This window comes from Micropterus salmoides, unplaced genomic scaffold (genome assembly GCF_014851395.1).
Source record: "Micropterus salmoides isolate LMB-PRFRI ecotype aquatic unplaced genomic scaffold, ASM1485139v1 Ms_hic_scaffold_1, whole genome shotgun sequence".
NCBI classification, from domain to species: Eukaryota; Metazoa; Chordata; class Actinopteri; order Centrarchiformes; family Centrarchidae; genus Micropterus; species Micropterus salmoides.
In genome coordinates, this window is record NW_024040040.1 from 30,716,789 (window position 1) to 30,734,314 (window position 17,526).

At 43.7% G+C, this 17,526-nt stretch overlaps 1 protein-coding gene across 6 annotated transcripts in view; it reads left to right on the forward strand.

Annotated features, from left to right (window-relative positions):
- Positions 1–578: 578 nt before the first annotated feature.
- arhgap12b (Rho GTPase activating protein 12b) overlaps positions 579–17,526 on the forward strand; it is a 79,336-nt gene continuing 62,388 nt past the window's right edge. For all 6 annotated transcript variants that reach the window (XM_038723833.1, XM_038723842.1, XM_038723849.1 and 3 more), the window contains exons 1-2: positions 579–711; positions 4,639–5,408. In XM_038723833.1, coding sequence (XP_038579761.1) covers positions 4,731–5,408 — 678 coding nt within the window. In that variant the 5' untranslated portion in view covers positions 579–711; positions 4,639–4,730. The remainder of the gene's footprint in view (positions 712–4,638; positions 5,409–17,526) is intronic.

Below are 17,526 nucleotides of genomic sequence, written 5' to 3' on the forward strand. Positions count from 1 at the left end.
ATGAACACTTTTGCCAAAACAATTTAGGCTAACTAATGGTTGCATGGAAATGTGTATTTAACATCGCCAACATTTGATCACATATGGAGACACCTTAATAAGCCTATAGCACCATTTATTATAGCCTACTGAACGGCATCAGTCATTCAACACTTTTTGGTAACAAATTCCCCTGCACTATTGTGTGGTTTGAGTAGGTGTATAATTTGTGTGTATAAATTCACCAAGCCAGCATAAGATTTCAGTGTAAATTCATTCAAATTCATTTTCATTGAAGTAGCAACACACATTAACAAAGGTTTCCCATTTCCCACACTTTAATAATAGGTAGGCTATATGGAAAATTGTGACCAAAGTTTCATTCAAAAGAGAAAACAATTGAAAAGAATTACACTTTAATATAGCCTACTACACTGCTAATTTTTGTATTATATTAACTATTTTCAGCTTCTTTGCCTCAAGACCCAACGAACAAAAAATGCAGGTCAGGTTCGTCAACTGGGCCTATAGCCTTTACTTTGAAGGTTTTGAGCGGATATGCCGTGTGTTTGCTACAACGAGCTTGACAGCGTGTAGAGAGGCGGGGGATTGCGAACAGACGGACTGAAGGTCTGCCGCGGAGCAGGCGACACTGAAATAGATTGGAAAAGTTCCTCTTAACTACCCCTGCGTTCGACGCGAAACAGAGAGACGCCACTGGAGTTTTTGAAGGTTAGTATGTTTCAGTTTTGTGGGGGGGCTTTTCTGTCGCCTGGTCAGCGAGAGGCTATTGGCTTCTGTCGGAGTTACTTTGTTGCTATGCACGCTGTTGCAGATCGGAGGGTTTGTATCCAAGTGAACCTGCAGTGCTTTTGTTCCGGCACGAAGCCTTTGGAAATTGTCACAAAAAATGTCTTCCACCGGTAAAATATCCTGAATACGGACATTGTTTTTGACATGTCTGTTTTTAGATATTTCAACAGCTAGGTAATTAAACATTCCACGTGATACCATCAGTGTGTGTGGCACACACCTACATTGAGTTGAGCTTATTTTCTAGCGTTGTGTTTTGCTATTTGTCGCCGTTCGGCTCGGGGGAGTGGGGGGGCTTTCTTTGCCAGGCACGTCCTGGGAATCCTTGATGATGTCGAGTCGAGTCCTTTGTTATGAATGCACATGGATTAAAGTCCTTTGTGTTGTATTTCTGCAGTCTGCGTGGGGCTGGAGGAGACCCTGCCCCCCACCTATGCCCCCGCCCCGGCCCTGGCTTGCTTTAGCCCCCACAATTTATAGACACAAGGTGCCTGTTTTCAGGGCTTTTACAGGCCAACGCATATCTACATGTGCAGCAAATAACTCGCATAGATGGACTGAAATGCAGCAGCACATGTTGGAGTGGATGCTGCTCGGCCACATCTGTTTTGAATGAAGCACAGGGACAAAGGCTGTCCGACACTCGGGGTGTTTTGCTGCTACAGTGGCTGGTCTGCAGATGTGTGCCGACAGAAGCACGGATCTAATCTCAGTGTTGATGCATACCTTGGTTTTCTGCCAGCTATACTCCCGATTGAGTTATAGTTTTGAGCGCTTTGTCACAATGCCATTTAAATCTGAGCATATTTGGTAGCTGATTACTACAGGTTCCTCTTACAGCATTTCATTACAGAGGCATGTGGACAAGTGGCTCAAAATATTTTTTTACATTAACATATCTACCAGAGTAGTCAGGAATCTGTCATCAGAGTTTTGTTAGTGGTTTAGGGTTTCTTCAGAATTACATATCTGTCCACAGATAAGATCAAATACATTTTCGCTGCAGTCACATCTGGAAACAAGAACAGCAACAAATTCTACATTATAAATGTCACGGAAGATCAGGTGAAGTATTGAAGTTTTAAAAACTTTGTTAATTAAGGCAATCTAATAGTTGTGGGTGGTGTTTGGCTGTAGCATGTGCACAAGTGACATGAGTACTACTGTAAAACATGACACATTGTTACTGACCCTCGGGCCCCACTTTGAAAACCACTGCTCGATTCCCAAATAGAAAAAAATAGCACAGTTGGGCACTCCTCTGAGACTCCCCTTTACTCTGACACCATGTGGTGACAGGGATTCAGTTGCAGCAGGATTTACTCTCTCAGCTCCTCTGCCAGCACTCTGAGAAACCACAGCAGATGAAAGAGGAAGTGGAGTTGTAAATTTCTGCTGTATTGTGTCTAAGGAGTCAGTTTTAATTTATTGTTAACAGTAGATTTTTTGTCATAGTGACTCAGTTGTAGGTCCCTGCAAAAGTTAGTGATATCATGCTTGATCTCCAGCCAGCTTCTGTTTCTTTAGGGTTCTCAGGGTGTTGATAGGCCTTCAGAAAGGGAATTACAGTTACTCCACATATGATCATTTCAGTTTCTATATTTGCCTTTTCTGTCTTGCCAGTTTAGTAATCAGCTGACACTGTCTGGAAAACGATTTTGATTATACTGGTGTATATTTGGGAGGCTTCATTTTTTGGATAAATGTCTCCAACTTCACATGCTAATGGTATGAAGAGGACATTTAGGCCTACGGACAGACAAAATTATCATTCCAGGTTTAATCCTTTATCTTAGAATGCAGTATACACAGCTGAAACTCACGTCTCAGCAGCACTGTGAACTCACTGTGAGGACGTCGAGACGGTTGCTCTCGTGCAACATCAGTGATAGTGGTTGTTATCATGTGCCTGAGCTCTGACAGACTCCTGACTGCATCCCTGGCACCTCTGGTGATGCTGCATACTGTAGATTGTGTCTGTGTGATGTTAGAGGTGGGGTTACATGAGGATTTGTGACTGATTGCTCATTCACTCCAACACAAGGTGAACAGATGGGAATGGGTGATATTTGGGACAGGGGAGTTGGGGGTGGACGTGGCCTCCAGGAGATTCTAGTCAGTGTCAGCGAACAGTACAACAATTTAAGTCAAAGATATTTGTAGAAATTTTATCAGTGCGGTGCCTATCACATCAGTCAGCATGTCAGATCTCTCCATTTCCGTGGCTGACTGCAAATACACTTCCCCTGTCCTCGCGACAGCAACTTCCACTATCTTCATCTACACTAGAAAATAAAAAGAGGAAAAGAGCACGAGTGTTACTCTGCGGCTACAACAACGCTGTTGACACTGTGTCCAGATACCCTGCGGTCCCTGCTGCAGCCAATGGAGAGCTGGAACAGTGTCCATCTGTGGGCAACACCAAAATAATGTTTAGTATTTAATGTTTTATTAGGCTATAACTCCTTAAAACTCAGATTTAGTCAAATTTTCAGGACAAATAAGACATAATTTGGGAGTCAGGGCAACTGTTTGTAATTCGGGACTCTCCTGAATTTCTTGGGACGTCACCTTACTCCAACTCTCATTCAAATCTACACACACATTAAAACAGACAGACACTGTTCCTTAAGAGACAATCTTTATAAAGGTATGCATGTGTTTGCTGACATCATGGCTGAAGCTTGTATAAGGACAGACCTGGACAGGGCTGCTGTCAGGGACACACACTAAAAGCCCTGACATGATGTGTGTTTTATCCGGCGTTGAAACAGATACATCAGAAACTATTTACAGTAAGCCCATTATGAACATGCAGCCCATCTCTCATGGGCTTCCACTCTAGCACAGACGCCTCTCGCCACTGTAAGTCTATTCTGAGTGTGTAGCTGTCAGTCTGACCTTCAGAGTGTGTGTATATTTTGCTTTACATAAGGATGGGCCCCTTTATAGATTCAGTAGTGTGTTCTCATGCACCTGCTTTTACTATCTGTACTTTCAGGATGTCCGTCCACAGCGGGTGCTATTTCAGGGAGGGAGAAGGAGAATTTGATATAAGGGGAGCCGCGTCTCAGTAGCAGCTCCTCTGCTGTGGGAGCGCCCCGGTATTTATGTAGGTTAACTGACGAAGGGAGACTCTCCGACAGACAGATCAATGACAGGCTGCATCCCAAAACAAACCCTGGAGGAGTGGCAAAGTCCCAGCTGTCTTGTGGTGCACACACTGACTGTGTATGACATATCGAGAAGCTCACCCTAAGCTTTTTAAAGGTTTTTGACTTTTCATGTAACTGCATTAATCTGTAATGATGCCAAACTGCAGAGTAGGACTCTATTACACAACACACGCTATTTTTGGATGCAGTCTCTGAGGGAATACATGCTCCAGGGAGTCATTGTAGTCATTGGATCACATGCAGGATCAGCTTGTGGGGTCATGTTGCCATCACCTTAAGCTCCCCAGAGGGTGATCGGGTAACCAGGCTGGATATCCTTAGCAGTGGTATTGGTTACCAGAGCAGTCAGCGTGACTGTCTGTTGTGGTTTTTGATGATCGGATGGAGCAGTTGTTATGTGGTGGTCTTTACACGACTCACCAGTAGAGTCTGTCTGGAAGTAGACCATGTCATAATAGGATACAGTAGTCACACCTTGTGGTTGTGGTAATCAGGTGAGTAATAAGGCAGGATGTGACAGACTCTGAGGTTTGTACGGTGCAATGGGAGCATGTTTGTGTGGTTTGGTCAGTGTATGTTCATGTGTCTGAGCTAGCTAAAGGTTTAATGCCTTTAAAAAAATAGCATGTGACATTTAACTGAAAAAACCTGTCTGTCGTATCTCTTGCAGCACCGAAGTTCCCCCAGTCAGACATGAAGAGCCCTGCAGGCCTGGGTCGCTGAGCAGCTGTGGTTAGAGTTCAAGTGCTTGTTTGGGCAGTCATGGCTGACAGAGAGGGGCTGACCGCCGCCCCAGGCCAGGTCTACATCGAGGTGGAGTACGACTATGAGTACAAGGCCAAAGACAAGATGGTGACCATTCGGCAGGGAGAGTGGTACATGCTGGTGAAGAAGACCAATGAGGACTGGTGGCAGGTGAAGAAGGAGGAGGGCACAAAGGCCTTTTATGTCCCGGCACAGTATGTCAGGGAGGTGCGCCGGGCACTCATGCCCCCCCAGAAGCCCACTTTGAGGACCAAGCCCACTGTTTTGGATATCTGCCGGGCATCCAATGAAAACCTCAACAGACCCCAGCCGGAAATGTCCAGCTTTGGGCGTCCGTCGCCTTCCTCCACCCCATCGCCATCTTCTGATCCAGCCACACCACTGGTTGTGTCCAAGGATGCCAACCACAATGTGGGGAGTCCCCATCACTGCAAAGTGGTAGCTGAACTGGTGCTTCTACACAACAACAACAACCATCACCATGCCAACAATTCTACGTTGCCAAGAACACGGGCTGACTCACCTCCGCTCAAAGTGGGGAACAACCACAACAAAAGTCCAGACAGTGTCAAGACCTCCCCACCAAGCGACCTACCAGGAGAGGGGCTGAACAAGCTCCACAATGACTCTGAGTCTGGGGACGAGCTAAGCAGCAGCTCAACAGAAACCATGCAGGTAAGTTGCTACTTTACCTTTTTTTCAAATAGCGGCCTTCCAGGATCTGCTTAATCTGATCCATTTGTTTTGCTTTTGTGACTTCTTTAGGAGTTTAAGAGAATTCATCAATCAATGTTTTTAGGGGCACCATACACAGTGAAAGGTAGCTCTTTTAGTTCCGTCTCTTGAGCACCATTGGTTTTGTCCTTCTTTGATTCTCAGTTGTGCCTTACGTTCCGGTTATTTCCCACCCTGTGCTCATTTTATTGTCTTGGGCCGGCTGCAGATAATCACCCTCGTCTCCTGCAGATTATGTTACATTGGGTGTTCAGAGATTGCATGTTCTTCACTTGCTGTCTCTTGCAGTGCTACATTCATTCATCAGCCCCTTCACCACACTACCTCAAACAATTTTGTGCCTCATTTGCCACATTTGACAAAGCAGCAACAGTTGCAGGTGCTTATTAAAATCTTGTACTGTTGCCCTTGAAGCATAATTTGTCTGTCTTGTACAGATGTGGATTTTGTTGTGGGGTGGGGTTATTGCAGTCTGGTCATTAAAGATTTAATCATCTGTTCACAGCTTCATTGTTAAATGGAGGCTTTCTGTATTCAGGCACTTTAATACAAGGAAATGCCAAATACAACCACTTGTTTTTACTTTTTAAACTTCTTGTTGTTGTACTACAGGAATGTATACAAAGATATTATTATACCCAAAACTAATGCTTTGAGGCAGATGATCTTTGCAATGGGTTTGGTCTCCCGCCGTCCTTAGATTGATAACTCGGGTCTCTTCCCACCTCCATGATATCATTGTCATCACTCTGAGCCTGGAGAATGGATGGAAGGCTGCAGGCTTATCCTCCCTCATCTGCAGCGGAGGTAAATCAAAGTAGAAAAAAAGAGGAGATTTCCAGACAGTGGGAGTACAAGCTACACTGCTCTTTGTGAGCCATTTTTGGGGTGGCTGTATCTAGGCAGGGTCAGTTTGTTTGAAGGCTCGAAGTGCTACTTGTGTTCTTTGTTCCACAGGCTGTAGCAGCCTCCTCCATGAGTGAACAAAGACAGACAGGCTTGAATAGAAACTAGGTCATATCTGCGGAGGATCAGTCTGTTGCCCCCGTCGCCCCGCCGTGGGGACCACTGTGAGAGCGTGTGTGAGTGTGAATGCCATGTGTGATGCGCCATGTGAAAGAAAGGAAAGTGAGAATAAAAGCCACAAACACAGAGCTCAATATGCAGGACAGGTAAATGGTTTATGGGTTGGAATTGACATAACTCAAAAGCTACTTTTAAGGCAAGAAAAAAAATGGTTTCTGTGTTGCTGCCTGCTTTCACCAACCTTTCTGAATTAATTTCACGCTTGTCAAGTCACATGGGCCAAAATAAACACACATTTTACTTTCGGCCATTTACATTTGCATGGGCAGCTCTTTGGAGCGTTTTTTTTTTGTCAGGCTACAGTAGTGCTGAAGGGGCGGATAAGAAATGACAGACAGGATTCAGCCTAAACTCTCTGTGGTCGCCCAGGGCAGGTGGAACCCACTCCCTCTCTCATTGTGTCTTTGTGATGTTGTGTTAGTGTTGTCACAATACTGGAATTTCTAACTTTTACTCTAACCTTGAAAAATATTGATTTTTGATACCACAGCGGGAATTTACATGTTGCTTAAATTACTGAATATAATTACTGAATTATCTTATCAACTTTTTTTTTTGTTTGTTCGTTTTATTTTTATTTGTCAGGGACAGTGTACAAAATACATTAATCTTACGAAAAGATGTTTTGTACCAGAGTTAGCAAACGCTAATTTCCAACTTATCTTAGTTAATTAATAGTACTATGTGTTAAGCAGACCAGCTTCAGTTAATTTACTTCTGACCTTGGTCAAAGTATTTTCCTGTCAACTGAAACTGTGCTGTCTTGAGATTCCTTAGGTCTGACAGCTCTGAGGGGAATTAGCTTAGTTTTGAGAATTATAAGTGTCTGTTAGGCAAACATCAGGACAACTATCTTATCAACAACAGTTTACTGGGCCATCTTGTTTCATACTTTAGTGATGTTGAAAGGGGAGATGTCTCCACCCTCTCCAGGTTCCTTATAAAGGACGGAGTGTCGGTCCTGCAGGTGCTCTTTCGTTAGCACCGCTCTGTACCGTCACTTTCATTTGGGCTTGCTTGTTTTCTTTGCCAGCATCCAATCACAAGTACTGAGTACTAGCCAATTACAGCACAGTAGGGTGGACTTGATTCAAACGGAGCGAATGAGACGAGAAGAAATTGCTGTGAGTGACGGGAGGCAGGGTTGTGTGGGCACTGCAGCGGTGTGTGTATCAGCTCGCTGTTAGGGACAAGAGAAGCATATCTTCAGGATCGATACTGTGGAAAATGAATATTAAAACCGTTATAGTCAGAATTGATATGTATCGAAAAAAGGGAATGACCCTGCAAACAACATTTACAGAATTTATTATAAAAGACAGAAGAAGGGGAGAAGTTGCAAACCTGCGAAGATTAGGCAAATTAACCAGCTGACATAGGCTGTAGGTCTGTACGCTGTACAAAGCGATGCACAGGCATCATTATTTAGTAACCACTATCCATGAGTAAAATTTATAGATGAACATCAGATTTGAATGGAATATAATAAAATAAAAACTATAGGCTATGCTTGACCATTAAAACAGCATTTTTGTGTGGGAGTATAATAAGGAGATACGCGATAAGGTTTGTTACAAAACAAACTGGATTAAGCCATCAAGTTCTTAAAATAACTCCAGCACAGAGAAAGCAACACAAAAATAAAATCGCGACAGTATGGAAGGTTAGTAAAACATTTCCAGCCGACAAGAGCTGCGGATCCGCTGGCCAGACTCACGTCTGTGTCCGCCTGAGCGTTTAATGAGATTTCTTACCTGCTGTAATCAGCTGTTCCACCTGTTTTGGAGAGACCGACTTCGGCTCTGTGTGAAAACTTCCTGACTGATGAAAACTTAAAATAACAACTCTCGACCCAGTATTTACCGTAACTACTTTGCCTGTTCGCTGTAAACACACTGCTGCACGCTGGCTATTTCTGAGCAATACATTTAATGCTGACGTGTGATTTCAGGCGGACATCGGTGAGACTTGTGTCTATGGTGACTGTTCATTTTGATTTATTGGTTTGCAAACAGCGGTGGACAAGAGAGGAGCAGTCGTAAAAAAACAGCAGACGGGCTCGATTTAAAGCCAGTAGCCTCTACTCGCCCATTCAGAAATTCACTGCAAGACAAGCCCCACCCTCCCCAAAGTACCGGTACTTTTGGAAAGTACTACCTCCCCTGAGCAGGGACTTTTTGGGGGGTAAAATAAAGACCCTAGAACTAAATTTAGATCCTGGTCACTTTGGTGGAAACGCAGTGAGTTCCTCCAAAGGTTCCTAGTTCCAGGGTATAGTTCCTTTGGTTGAAACACAGAGTCCTGGAAGCATACAGGTCCTGGAGGGATGGTAGATTACAGCAATCACCTTCTCTGCAGAGCAAATGATATGTTGCAGTCTGCCTTTGTCCTTTGAAGTGGCAGCAGTGTACCAAATGGTGATGGAGGAGTTGAGGATGGATGGCGGTGTAGAAGTGCACCATCATTGCAGCAAAACTAAAATCAGGAAAGGCTCTCCAATCAAAGTATGTTTTAAGAAGGGACTTAAAACAGTTCATTGACTCAGCTGACCTGATTTCCTCGGGCTGGCTCTTCCAGAGCCTCGGGGCCCCGACAGCAAACACTGTCCCCTTTAGTTTTCAGTTGAGACTCTGGAACAGTCAACATACCTCTGCCAGAGAGTGCCCGGGAAGCAGAAGGATTCCACAGTGTCGACTGTAGGGCTGGGCTCTTTATGAAATCCACAACAAGGTCATCAGATGGCCAATTTCCCGCCTGTAGGCAGACTTATTCCCGCCACAGGTGAGTCCAACGAGGGTGGTGTCATCCGCAAACTTCAGGAGCTTGATGGACTGGTGACTGGAGGTGCAGCTGTTGGTATGGGAGAATAGCAGAGAGTAAAAAACACAGACTTGAGGTGGAGTCAGGCACGCACAGCTGTTGGGATTATGGTGTTAAAAGTAGGGCTGTCGTGATAACCTCAAAATTGAAATACCGTGCTATTGGTCAAGCCTACTGCAAAGGATGGCAATCACCGCAACAACAGCAATGTTCATACTGTACACTTCAGGGCATGTTAAATTAATAAATGAGTGCTTCAAAAGTTCCACAACTGTAACAAGCTCTGTAATGGTTCAAGGATGGCTCGCCATCGGCTGTATGTGACCTGACTTCAAACTTGGAAGCTGTAAGTGTTGCCATGTATTGTAGTGTTTTTACTGTTTATTTGAAAGGTTAGCTAACTTGCCGTTAGCATATTGCGCGGCTAGCAGGCTCGGTGATGTGGACTTGCGTAATCCTAATGTAACGAGAGAAACAGAACGGAAAGCCTCATTTGAAGCTAACTAACGAGCGTACTGTGTTGGATGCCTGGAGCTGTTTTTCATGTTGCTTTCTATTGAAGTTATAATGTTACCACAGCGCAGTGGTTAGTTGCGGACAGCCATTCAGCTCCGCACCGTGGCACGCGTGTGTGTTGCTGCGTATGTAAATTGACTTGATATATGTGCCCTGAAGGTAATGATATCGCTACGTGTGAAAAAGACACGGTCAAACTACAAAAAGGAGTTTGCTTGGCAATGTTGTTGACTAGCAGCCAGCAGCTGCAACCCGAGGTGACAGACACTCTTACTATGCTATATGGCTACAAATTACTTCATTGATGAAAGATGCAATAATACCGCATACAGCGCAGTTGAGTCCTAACATATTGCCGTGATGGAAATTACTTCACCGCAACAGCCCAAGTTAAAATCCACAAACAGGATCCATGCATAGGTTCCTGAGCAGTCCAGGTGCTGGAGGATGAAATGAAGGGCCATGTTTACTGCATAGTCTACAGACCTGTTGGCTCTGTAGGCGAACTGTGGATTTCCAGGAGTGTTTTTTTAATGGATTTGATGTGGGACAACACAAAGCGCTCAAAAGACTTCATTATCACGGAGGTCAGGATGACGGGTCTCTAGTCATTTAGACCTGTGGTCCTTGGTTTTTTGGGGAAAAGAATGATGGTGGTGGATTTGAAGGCTGGCACATGGCATATCTATAGTGAGGTCTTAAAGATGTCTGTAAACAATATCAACTTTTCCCATTGAACACAATCGGCAGCAACAACACATCTTACACTACTACTACTGCCAAGAATATCAAATAATGTTATTTCAGTGTTGATGCACATATGCCCATAAGGAGAGAGAGAGTGCGAGTGTCTCTCACACACAACCGTCTGTTGACATCAGAGATCCAGCAGTATTTTTTTTTTTTTGTCATAATTTTTAACAGATGTAGCCGACACAATGTTAGAAGTAAAGACGTTTTATCAGCTAAATTAAATTTTTGTGCTAAATCACAGAAATGTAGTACTCTGCTCTTCCCCAGCTCTGCAAATTAATGTGAGGGCTAAAATTAGCTGATGTTAGCTAGTTACTTAGCCATGATATCTGCTTTGCTAGCAAGCCAATAGTATTTATTTCATTAGTGCTGAACACGCTAACTCTCTTAGCTTGTCGCATGTTACTTTCTACGCTGCAGTCAGCTTGCAGTTATTCCTGCACTTTCTGTCTTTGGCAAGACATAAAACACAGTTGATGCCATAGCAACGTTATAACAGAATATTTTAGTGGCTTTGAAACCTTTACTTTTTCATACCACGGGATACCTTGAAATGTTAACAGGCCCATGACTAGTTGAGATTACCTTTTGTTAAAGTTACAGAGGACGATAACTAAGGAGTATGTCCACTCCACACACAGTATCTCGTCCATGAGCATGTGCTGTTTGTTCTGCACGTTGGCGGTGGAATGTAAACATGTAAAATGTATAAAGCAAATGGGGGAGTAAAGCGTTTTGCAGTATAATCAGGAGAAGAGTGCCATTGTATCACTGTCGCATCATTACACCAGCCACTGTTAATGTAAAACACCTCCACCTTTCATTTTGTCAGAGAGATCTGTGTTGTGATACGCTCTGTATAGCTGGAAGCCTGCCACCTGCAGGACAGAGTCTGGTATCAATCCACACAGCCAGATCTCTGTGAAGCATAGAACAGAGGATGAATAAAAGTCTCACCTGAGCTGGCCCTAAAGCATTATTAGAGTGGAAATCCTTGAGCCTACTCTTAAATGTGGAGATGGTGCCTGGCTCCCAAACTCAAATTGGGACCTGATTCCACAGGAGAGGAGCTTGATAGCTGAAGGCTTGGGTGCAGTGTTCTAGTAGCGTAACATAGTGAGTAGGACATTTTACAGTTGAAAAATAAACTTTTCAACATTATTGTAAAACACTTATTTACACTCACAATAAATTAGCTCCAAGTGTAAACCTAATTATATAGTACATTAAGGAGGAACAGTGATGGGAAAGGAAGGCAGAGCAAAACACAGAATTACATGGCGCAAAGCTGCCACTATTGAATGGGAAGTCGGCTGAAGTAATTCTCAGCCAGACCAGACTCTCTTCCTCTATTGCAGTTTGATCAACATAGCCCAGGAACTATGCATGAGAGGCATTCTGCAGTGTGTTGGGATTTTACTACTGAACTATGATTAGGGCACACTGTGTAGATCTGAAGTTTCCTCATCACATATGATGATCATGTTAGATACAAGTAAAGACACACAAATGTGAGGTATAAAGTTAAAATTTTAAGACCCATAATATCTCATAATTTGAAGTAAGGTATGTTGATGAAAATGCATCGCTAATAAGGTTAAAAATCAGTACAACAGATGGTGGCAACTCTCTATTGTTAAGAAAAAGCAGGGCCCATTAACACTTAAAGGGGTACAAAACAACCATACAAAAGAATATTGAAGCTGATCCAAAAACGTTGGATTCCACATTGCCTAAAATGAAACTTCCTAATGCGTGAGTTTTAAGCCTAGTTCACACTACACGATTTTTTGCCCATGATGTGTGAAATACTCAACAACGCAACAAAACGGCTCCCCGAAACATTTCTGACACATCGCCAACGTCTGCCAGATATCTAGCATACCATCCACATCCAGTCAATGAGAGCAGGCAGCTACTTTTTCACCGGAAAACCCCTTTTACTCACCTCCAGCTCTCTCTGTAGCTCAGACAATCTCTGCTACCTCTGTGTGCTATTAATTCTTTACCAATATTCTTTGTCTTTATAATTGCTATCTTTATAATAACAACAGCTGTTTTGTGTGTAAGTTCGCATCAATTCCTGTTTCACATTTCACCTGTGTTTTCTTGACAAAAAACGTAGTTTGGAGACCTGCGTCGGGTGACAGAGCCGCTGTCAGCTCGTGTAGTGTGTGGCCCCCTTGTCACCGATCAGTCACGTAGTGTGAACGCTACAACGACTTCAAGACTGCCATCGGCCAACGCTGAGTCGTGTAGTCTGCACGAGCCTTTATCGCTGGACTACTGCCGAGTGTTCACACATAATGCGAGATGCGAATAGACCCAACCCACGATTACTACAGTGGTATGAAACCAAAGTAAACTTTTTGCTGTGATTTAATTGCATAAACTGATCAAAATGATGCCGAAATAACAGGACGAAGATTTGTTAAACACATGAATTCATGCTTTGTCAGGTCTGCCAGCAAGGCAGCAGGACAACAACTTTTAAAATGTTTGTTTTCTGAATGGAGTTTGGATCGATCAGGCCTGTGCTATGCTAACTTGTTCACAGTAAAATACAACGATGGCTAGAATCTAGTAACAGACACATATTTTAGGAAGTTACCAGGTAGTTCAACTTCCTTGCATACTTTTCTCCAAGCAATGTCCAGTTTTGTTGGGTTTTATTATACGAACATGAAGCAGTAGTCCCACAGAGCTCTGGGTGCCCACTGATGCTAACAACAGTGGAAGTCAGAAACGCATGGTGGCTTACTGCTGAGAAGCGAAAGTGAAGAATCAACTTTTTAATCCCAAAAATGTTAATTTAATAAAAGCAGTTCAACTCTGAGCTCCTCGCCGGTAAACGGTGCAGTTGTCAGAGCTGAATTCAGTCCGACTACAGGTGTTTATTTGTCCAGTAGCTTCAGCGCTGCTCTCGGCTCTCTCCTCCACAGCTCTCTGTTACTCAGCAGCTGTTTGCCGGCCAGCAGAAATTCAGTACCTCAGCTCTGCCCGTTCCTCTCTAAACCAGGCTTTGAAGCCGTTTGTGACATCTGGACAATGTCAATCCTGATACTCTATTGCGACACAGTGTCATGCAACTTTGTCGCTCCTTGAGCTGGTGTTGTCATCAGGGTTAATTTCTCAAACTCTAGAAAGCTGGCACTAAAGACCCACAAAGGACATATACAACTGTTACGGGGTACACGGGTTATGTAGTACTACTTGCGAAAAGAAACTGAACTTGATGTGTAAAATTGTCTCCCTATAACTAGTTAAACTAAAGATGCTGTTTATTTGCATGCTGACTTGCTGTGTTCCTGTTAATCCTTCACCAGCCTCCCCTCCACAAACCTCCTCCTCTCCCTTACACATCCACTCTGTAAAGGAGAGAAAGAGCTGCTGGATGAATGGACAGATGGCTAGATGGATGGACCCGTTAGAAGAATTTGTTTCTGACGTGCCTCCCCTCAAGTGCCAGCTGGCCACCTCTAACTGATTCAATTTGATTTACAGGTGACATTTGTAGTCACACAGCCATCCTCCTGAATCCTATTTAGTTTCTATGTCCAGCCCCTCCTCCTCTAAAAGTACAGCTCCTCTGCTCTTAAGGGACTGGCAAAATAAACATCTTTTCCTCACTTCCCAAGAACCTGGCAGTGGGATAGTGTTTGTTTTCCTGAAAGAATGTGGCAAACCATATAATGCAAAAGTCAGTTTTTCACATAAACATATTGGGTGTCTGTATGATGATTCTGTTTTTAAGAAGCTGCCGTTTTGCCTTTTTCAGAATTCTACAGAAAACCATGACCGCACAGTCTCAATCGCCACAGAGAAAGTTATTTTTAGTTGAGTTATTTTGGAATACTTTTACTCATATCTTCTTAAAATGGGGAGAATCGAGACTCGTCCTTTGATGGGAAACTGCTCCTTTTCTTTCCAAAGCACAGTGACTTAATGAGTGGATGAAGGCTCCTCTGCGGGACTGTGTGAGAGGGCCAGATTGTTGTTTTCCTACTCTGAGATGTGTCACCGAGGGTAAGATGTGGTGGCCTTGGATGTGTTTGTGTCTGTGGCTTTGCACCGCGGAGCCAGCAGGCTGCCCTGCGCTCACTCACTGTCTGATTAGAAATATCTTTGAGAGGCCCCCACAACCCTGCCTTTTTTAATTTCACACAATCACACTCCCCACAAGGTGTCAACCACTGATGGATGCTCCCTTTCTTTCGCAGTTCAGACACATAGCTGTCCTCTATGTAGTCTGTAATAGGGCTGAACGATTTTGGAAAATAATCTAATTGAGATTTTTTTTAACCAATATTGCGATTTAATATGCGATTAATTTTTAAACTCTTTGCCTTTTGCATTATTCAAAGAGGACAAGCAGTAAATCAGTGTATAGTACGACCAACACTATATTAGCTAGATTAAACATACACTGTTCTTTCTTGTAGGTCAAGCCTGTGTTATGATGAAATTAAAACCAAGTGACGGCTCTTGTGTTTAAAAGACAAGTTTAGTAATTCTCCGACAACACCTGACTTCCCCACCCCCGCAACCTCTGATGCTGGTTAGCAGCACACTGGCTGTAACTCAGGACAGACTGGGCCTCTTTTGGACTTGGGAGTTTGGTTTGTAACGCCGCTTTGCAGATATTTCCTGAGGTAGCTGCGTGTGTGACGCAGGCGCCGCTCGCTTACCTTACTACACATGTCTTTCTGTTGGGCATTTTTCCTGCCCGCCAAAGCAGCAGATGGCCCAACGATTTCTACCACCAATTTACCCGTGGGTGGCGGGTTCTACTTTCATTGCCTGTGTAACGCTAAAGTTTCTGTAGTGTCAGCTTCTGTCAAGGAAACAACAAGTCAAGGTACAGCGTAACGTGCGAAGTTGCTGCTTTGTCTGCAAATTGCTTTACTCTCACGTGTTATGTGACCAGACTGTAATCGCAGCCTTTGCAATTAGAAAATCTCTTATATTATCGTGATAATATTGCAAATGCGATTAAACGTTCAGCCCTAGTCTCTAACATGTTAATAATATCTTCTAGCCTTCTAGCCTTGTATGTCTTGTTTCACAGAAATCTCCTTGAAGGTCTGCTTTAAGGGTACCTATAATGACATAACTAGCTTGTAAATGTATCCGGGCAGATTCTCAAAGGGTTTAAAAGCAAAAAGAAACTGCTGAGTTGAGGACGGGGTCTGTCTGCCTTTAGCCTGCTGTGTGGTCTTCTTTCAGGCTGATGATGCCTGGAGGAGGAGGAGGGGGGGGGGGGGGAGAGAGTGGGTTGTGGGGCATCTTGAGACAGGAATAATGTGCGAAGTCCCTGGGCTGTGACAGAGCCGCTGTAGCCCCTCTGGGATAGCAGAGACCCGGGGACAGGAGGCCAGACCGATATGTTTTCACGTCTGGGTGAATCTGGAGATTAGTTGTAGCCTGTGAGCTGTAAACCTCCGATTGGCTGTCACAGCGAGATGAATGACTTGAAAGAGCAACATTACAAGCCCACCATTAAAGAGGAGAGTATTAAAACTGGATGTCATGAATGTCTGAGAGTCTGTTGATATGTAGGCCTACATGAATGTAGATGGATTGTTCATTGTGCAAATGTTACTTTCAGCGTGCACTCTTTTGCTTGGTTCTGCTAAGTTGTTGAAACCAACAGCTAAGTATGTTTGCTGACTTGTGCAACAGAGCAAAGGCTGAGAATGTGTATCAGGGGCTTAGAAATGCATTTAAATAGACTGTTAAGTGGTGGTGGTTGTGGCACTTCTACAAAGGTTTGATCAATTTACTGCTGCTATTTTGGTGCAGTGAATTGGATCATTATTGTCTAGTGATGAGTTTTCTCCCACAAGCAGAATTTGTATTGTTCATATAAAGGACATCATGGTGACTGATGGGAGCATTTTTCTCTCGCACTTGAGGGTCCTGGGAACCTCTTCAGAATACTGTACAGAAAAGACCTGTCCCACACCCCAGTGCCACAATAACCTGTTAATTACATGTTGTGCTAAATGGATACTTAGCCTGTGTAGACTCAAAGCAGTCCACTCTTTACTTCCAAATAAGCTAAAGAACATGCATGCTTTTATTGCATAATTACCTAGTAAATACCACCAAATCTATGTGCAAGTAGTACTGTAAAGTGTAACCATCCCCTTACTGTTGCGCCCCATAATCTAGAGCTCGCCGAGAGACTTACTCCTGAACCGGCTGAGGAGGAGGCCTTTACTTGTTTTCCAGTGCATACTTGACATTCCTGCCTCAGTGCCCACACACAGCTCATGTACAGCGAGGCAACCGGCAAACTAAGTCAATGAAGGTCCCCAGTGCTTTCCCCTCAAAAATGAAGCACTGGTCCTTCAGTAATCTAACATTAAACCTGAGCAAATGGTGCCTCCGCTGTGTTCATAAGTCTGCTCCTCTTTGTTTGTCTATCTGCTTATCTATCTGCCTGCATTCTTTCCACTTCTCTTTCCTCTGTCTGGGCCTTTTAGTTTCTCTTCTACTTTTTTTTTTTTGTTTAGACGTTTCCTGTTCTACTGTCAGCCTCGTTTCCCCTCTGCTCACCTGTCTCTCCCTTCAAGTAGAATGTTGTTGTCAGATGTGGTCTCGGTGAAGGGCAGGGCAACAGTGAGGAAACCCTGGTTTGCACTCCAACCTGTTACCACCATTTGTTTTCTTCCCCACTTCCATCCTGATCCACGCCCTTGTGATGTAAAAGAGGATTAGACCCACAACCCCCCAGTAGGCTGAGCCTTCAAGACGACTATAAGAGCTGATATTGACAAAAAAGACTGGGTTAAGGAGAATCATGCCTGTTGTGTAAGGTAAATGTTAAATTTTTTTTTTTTTTACCTCTGTATTTTCTTGGCACACAGTGGAAATCCCT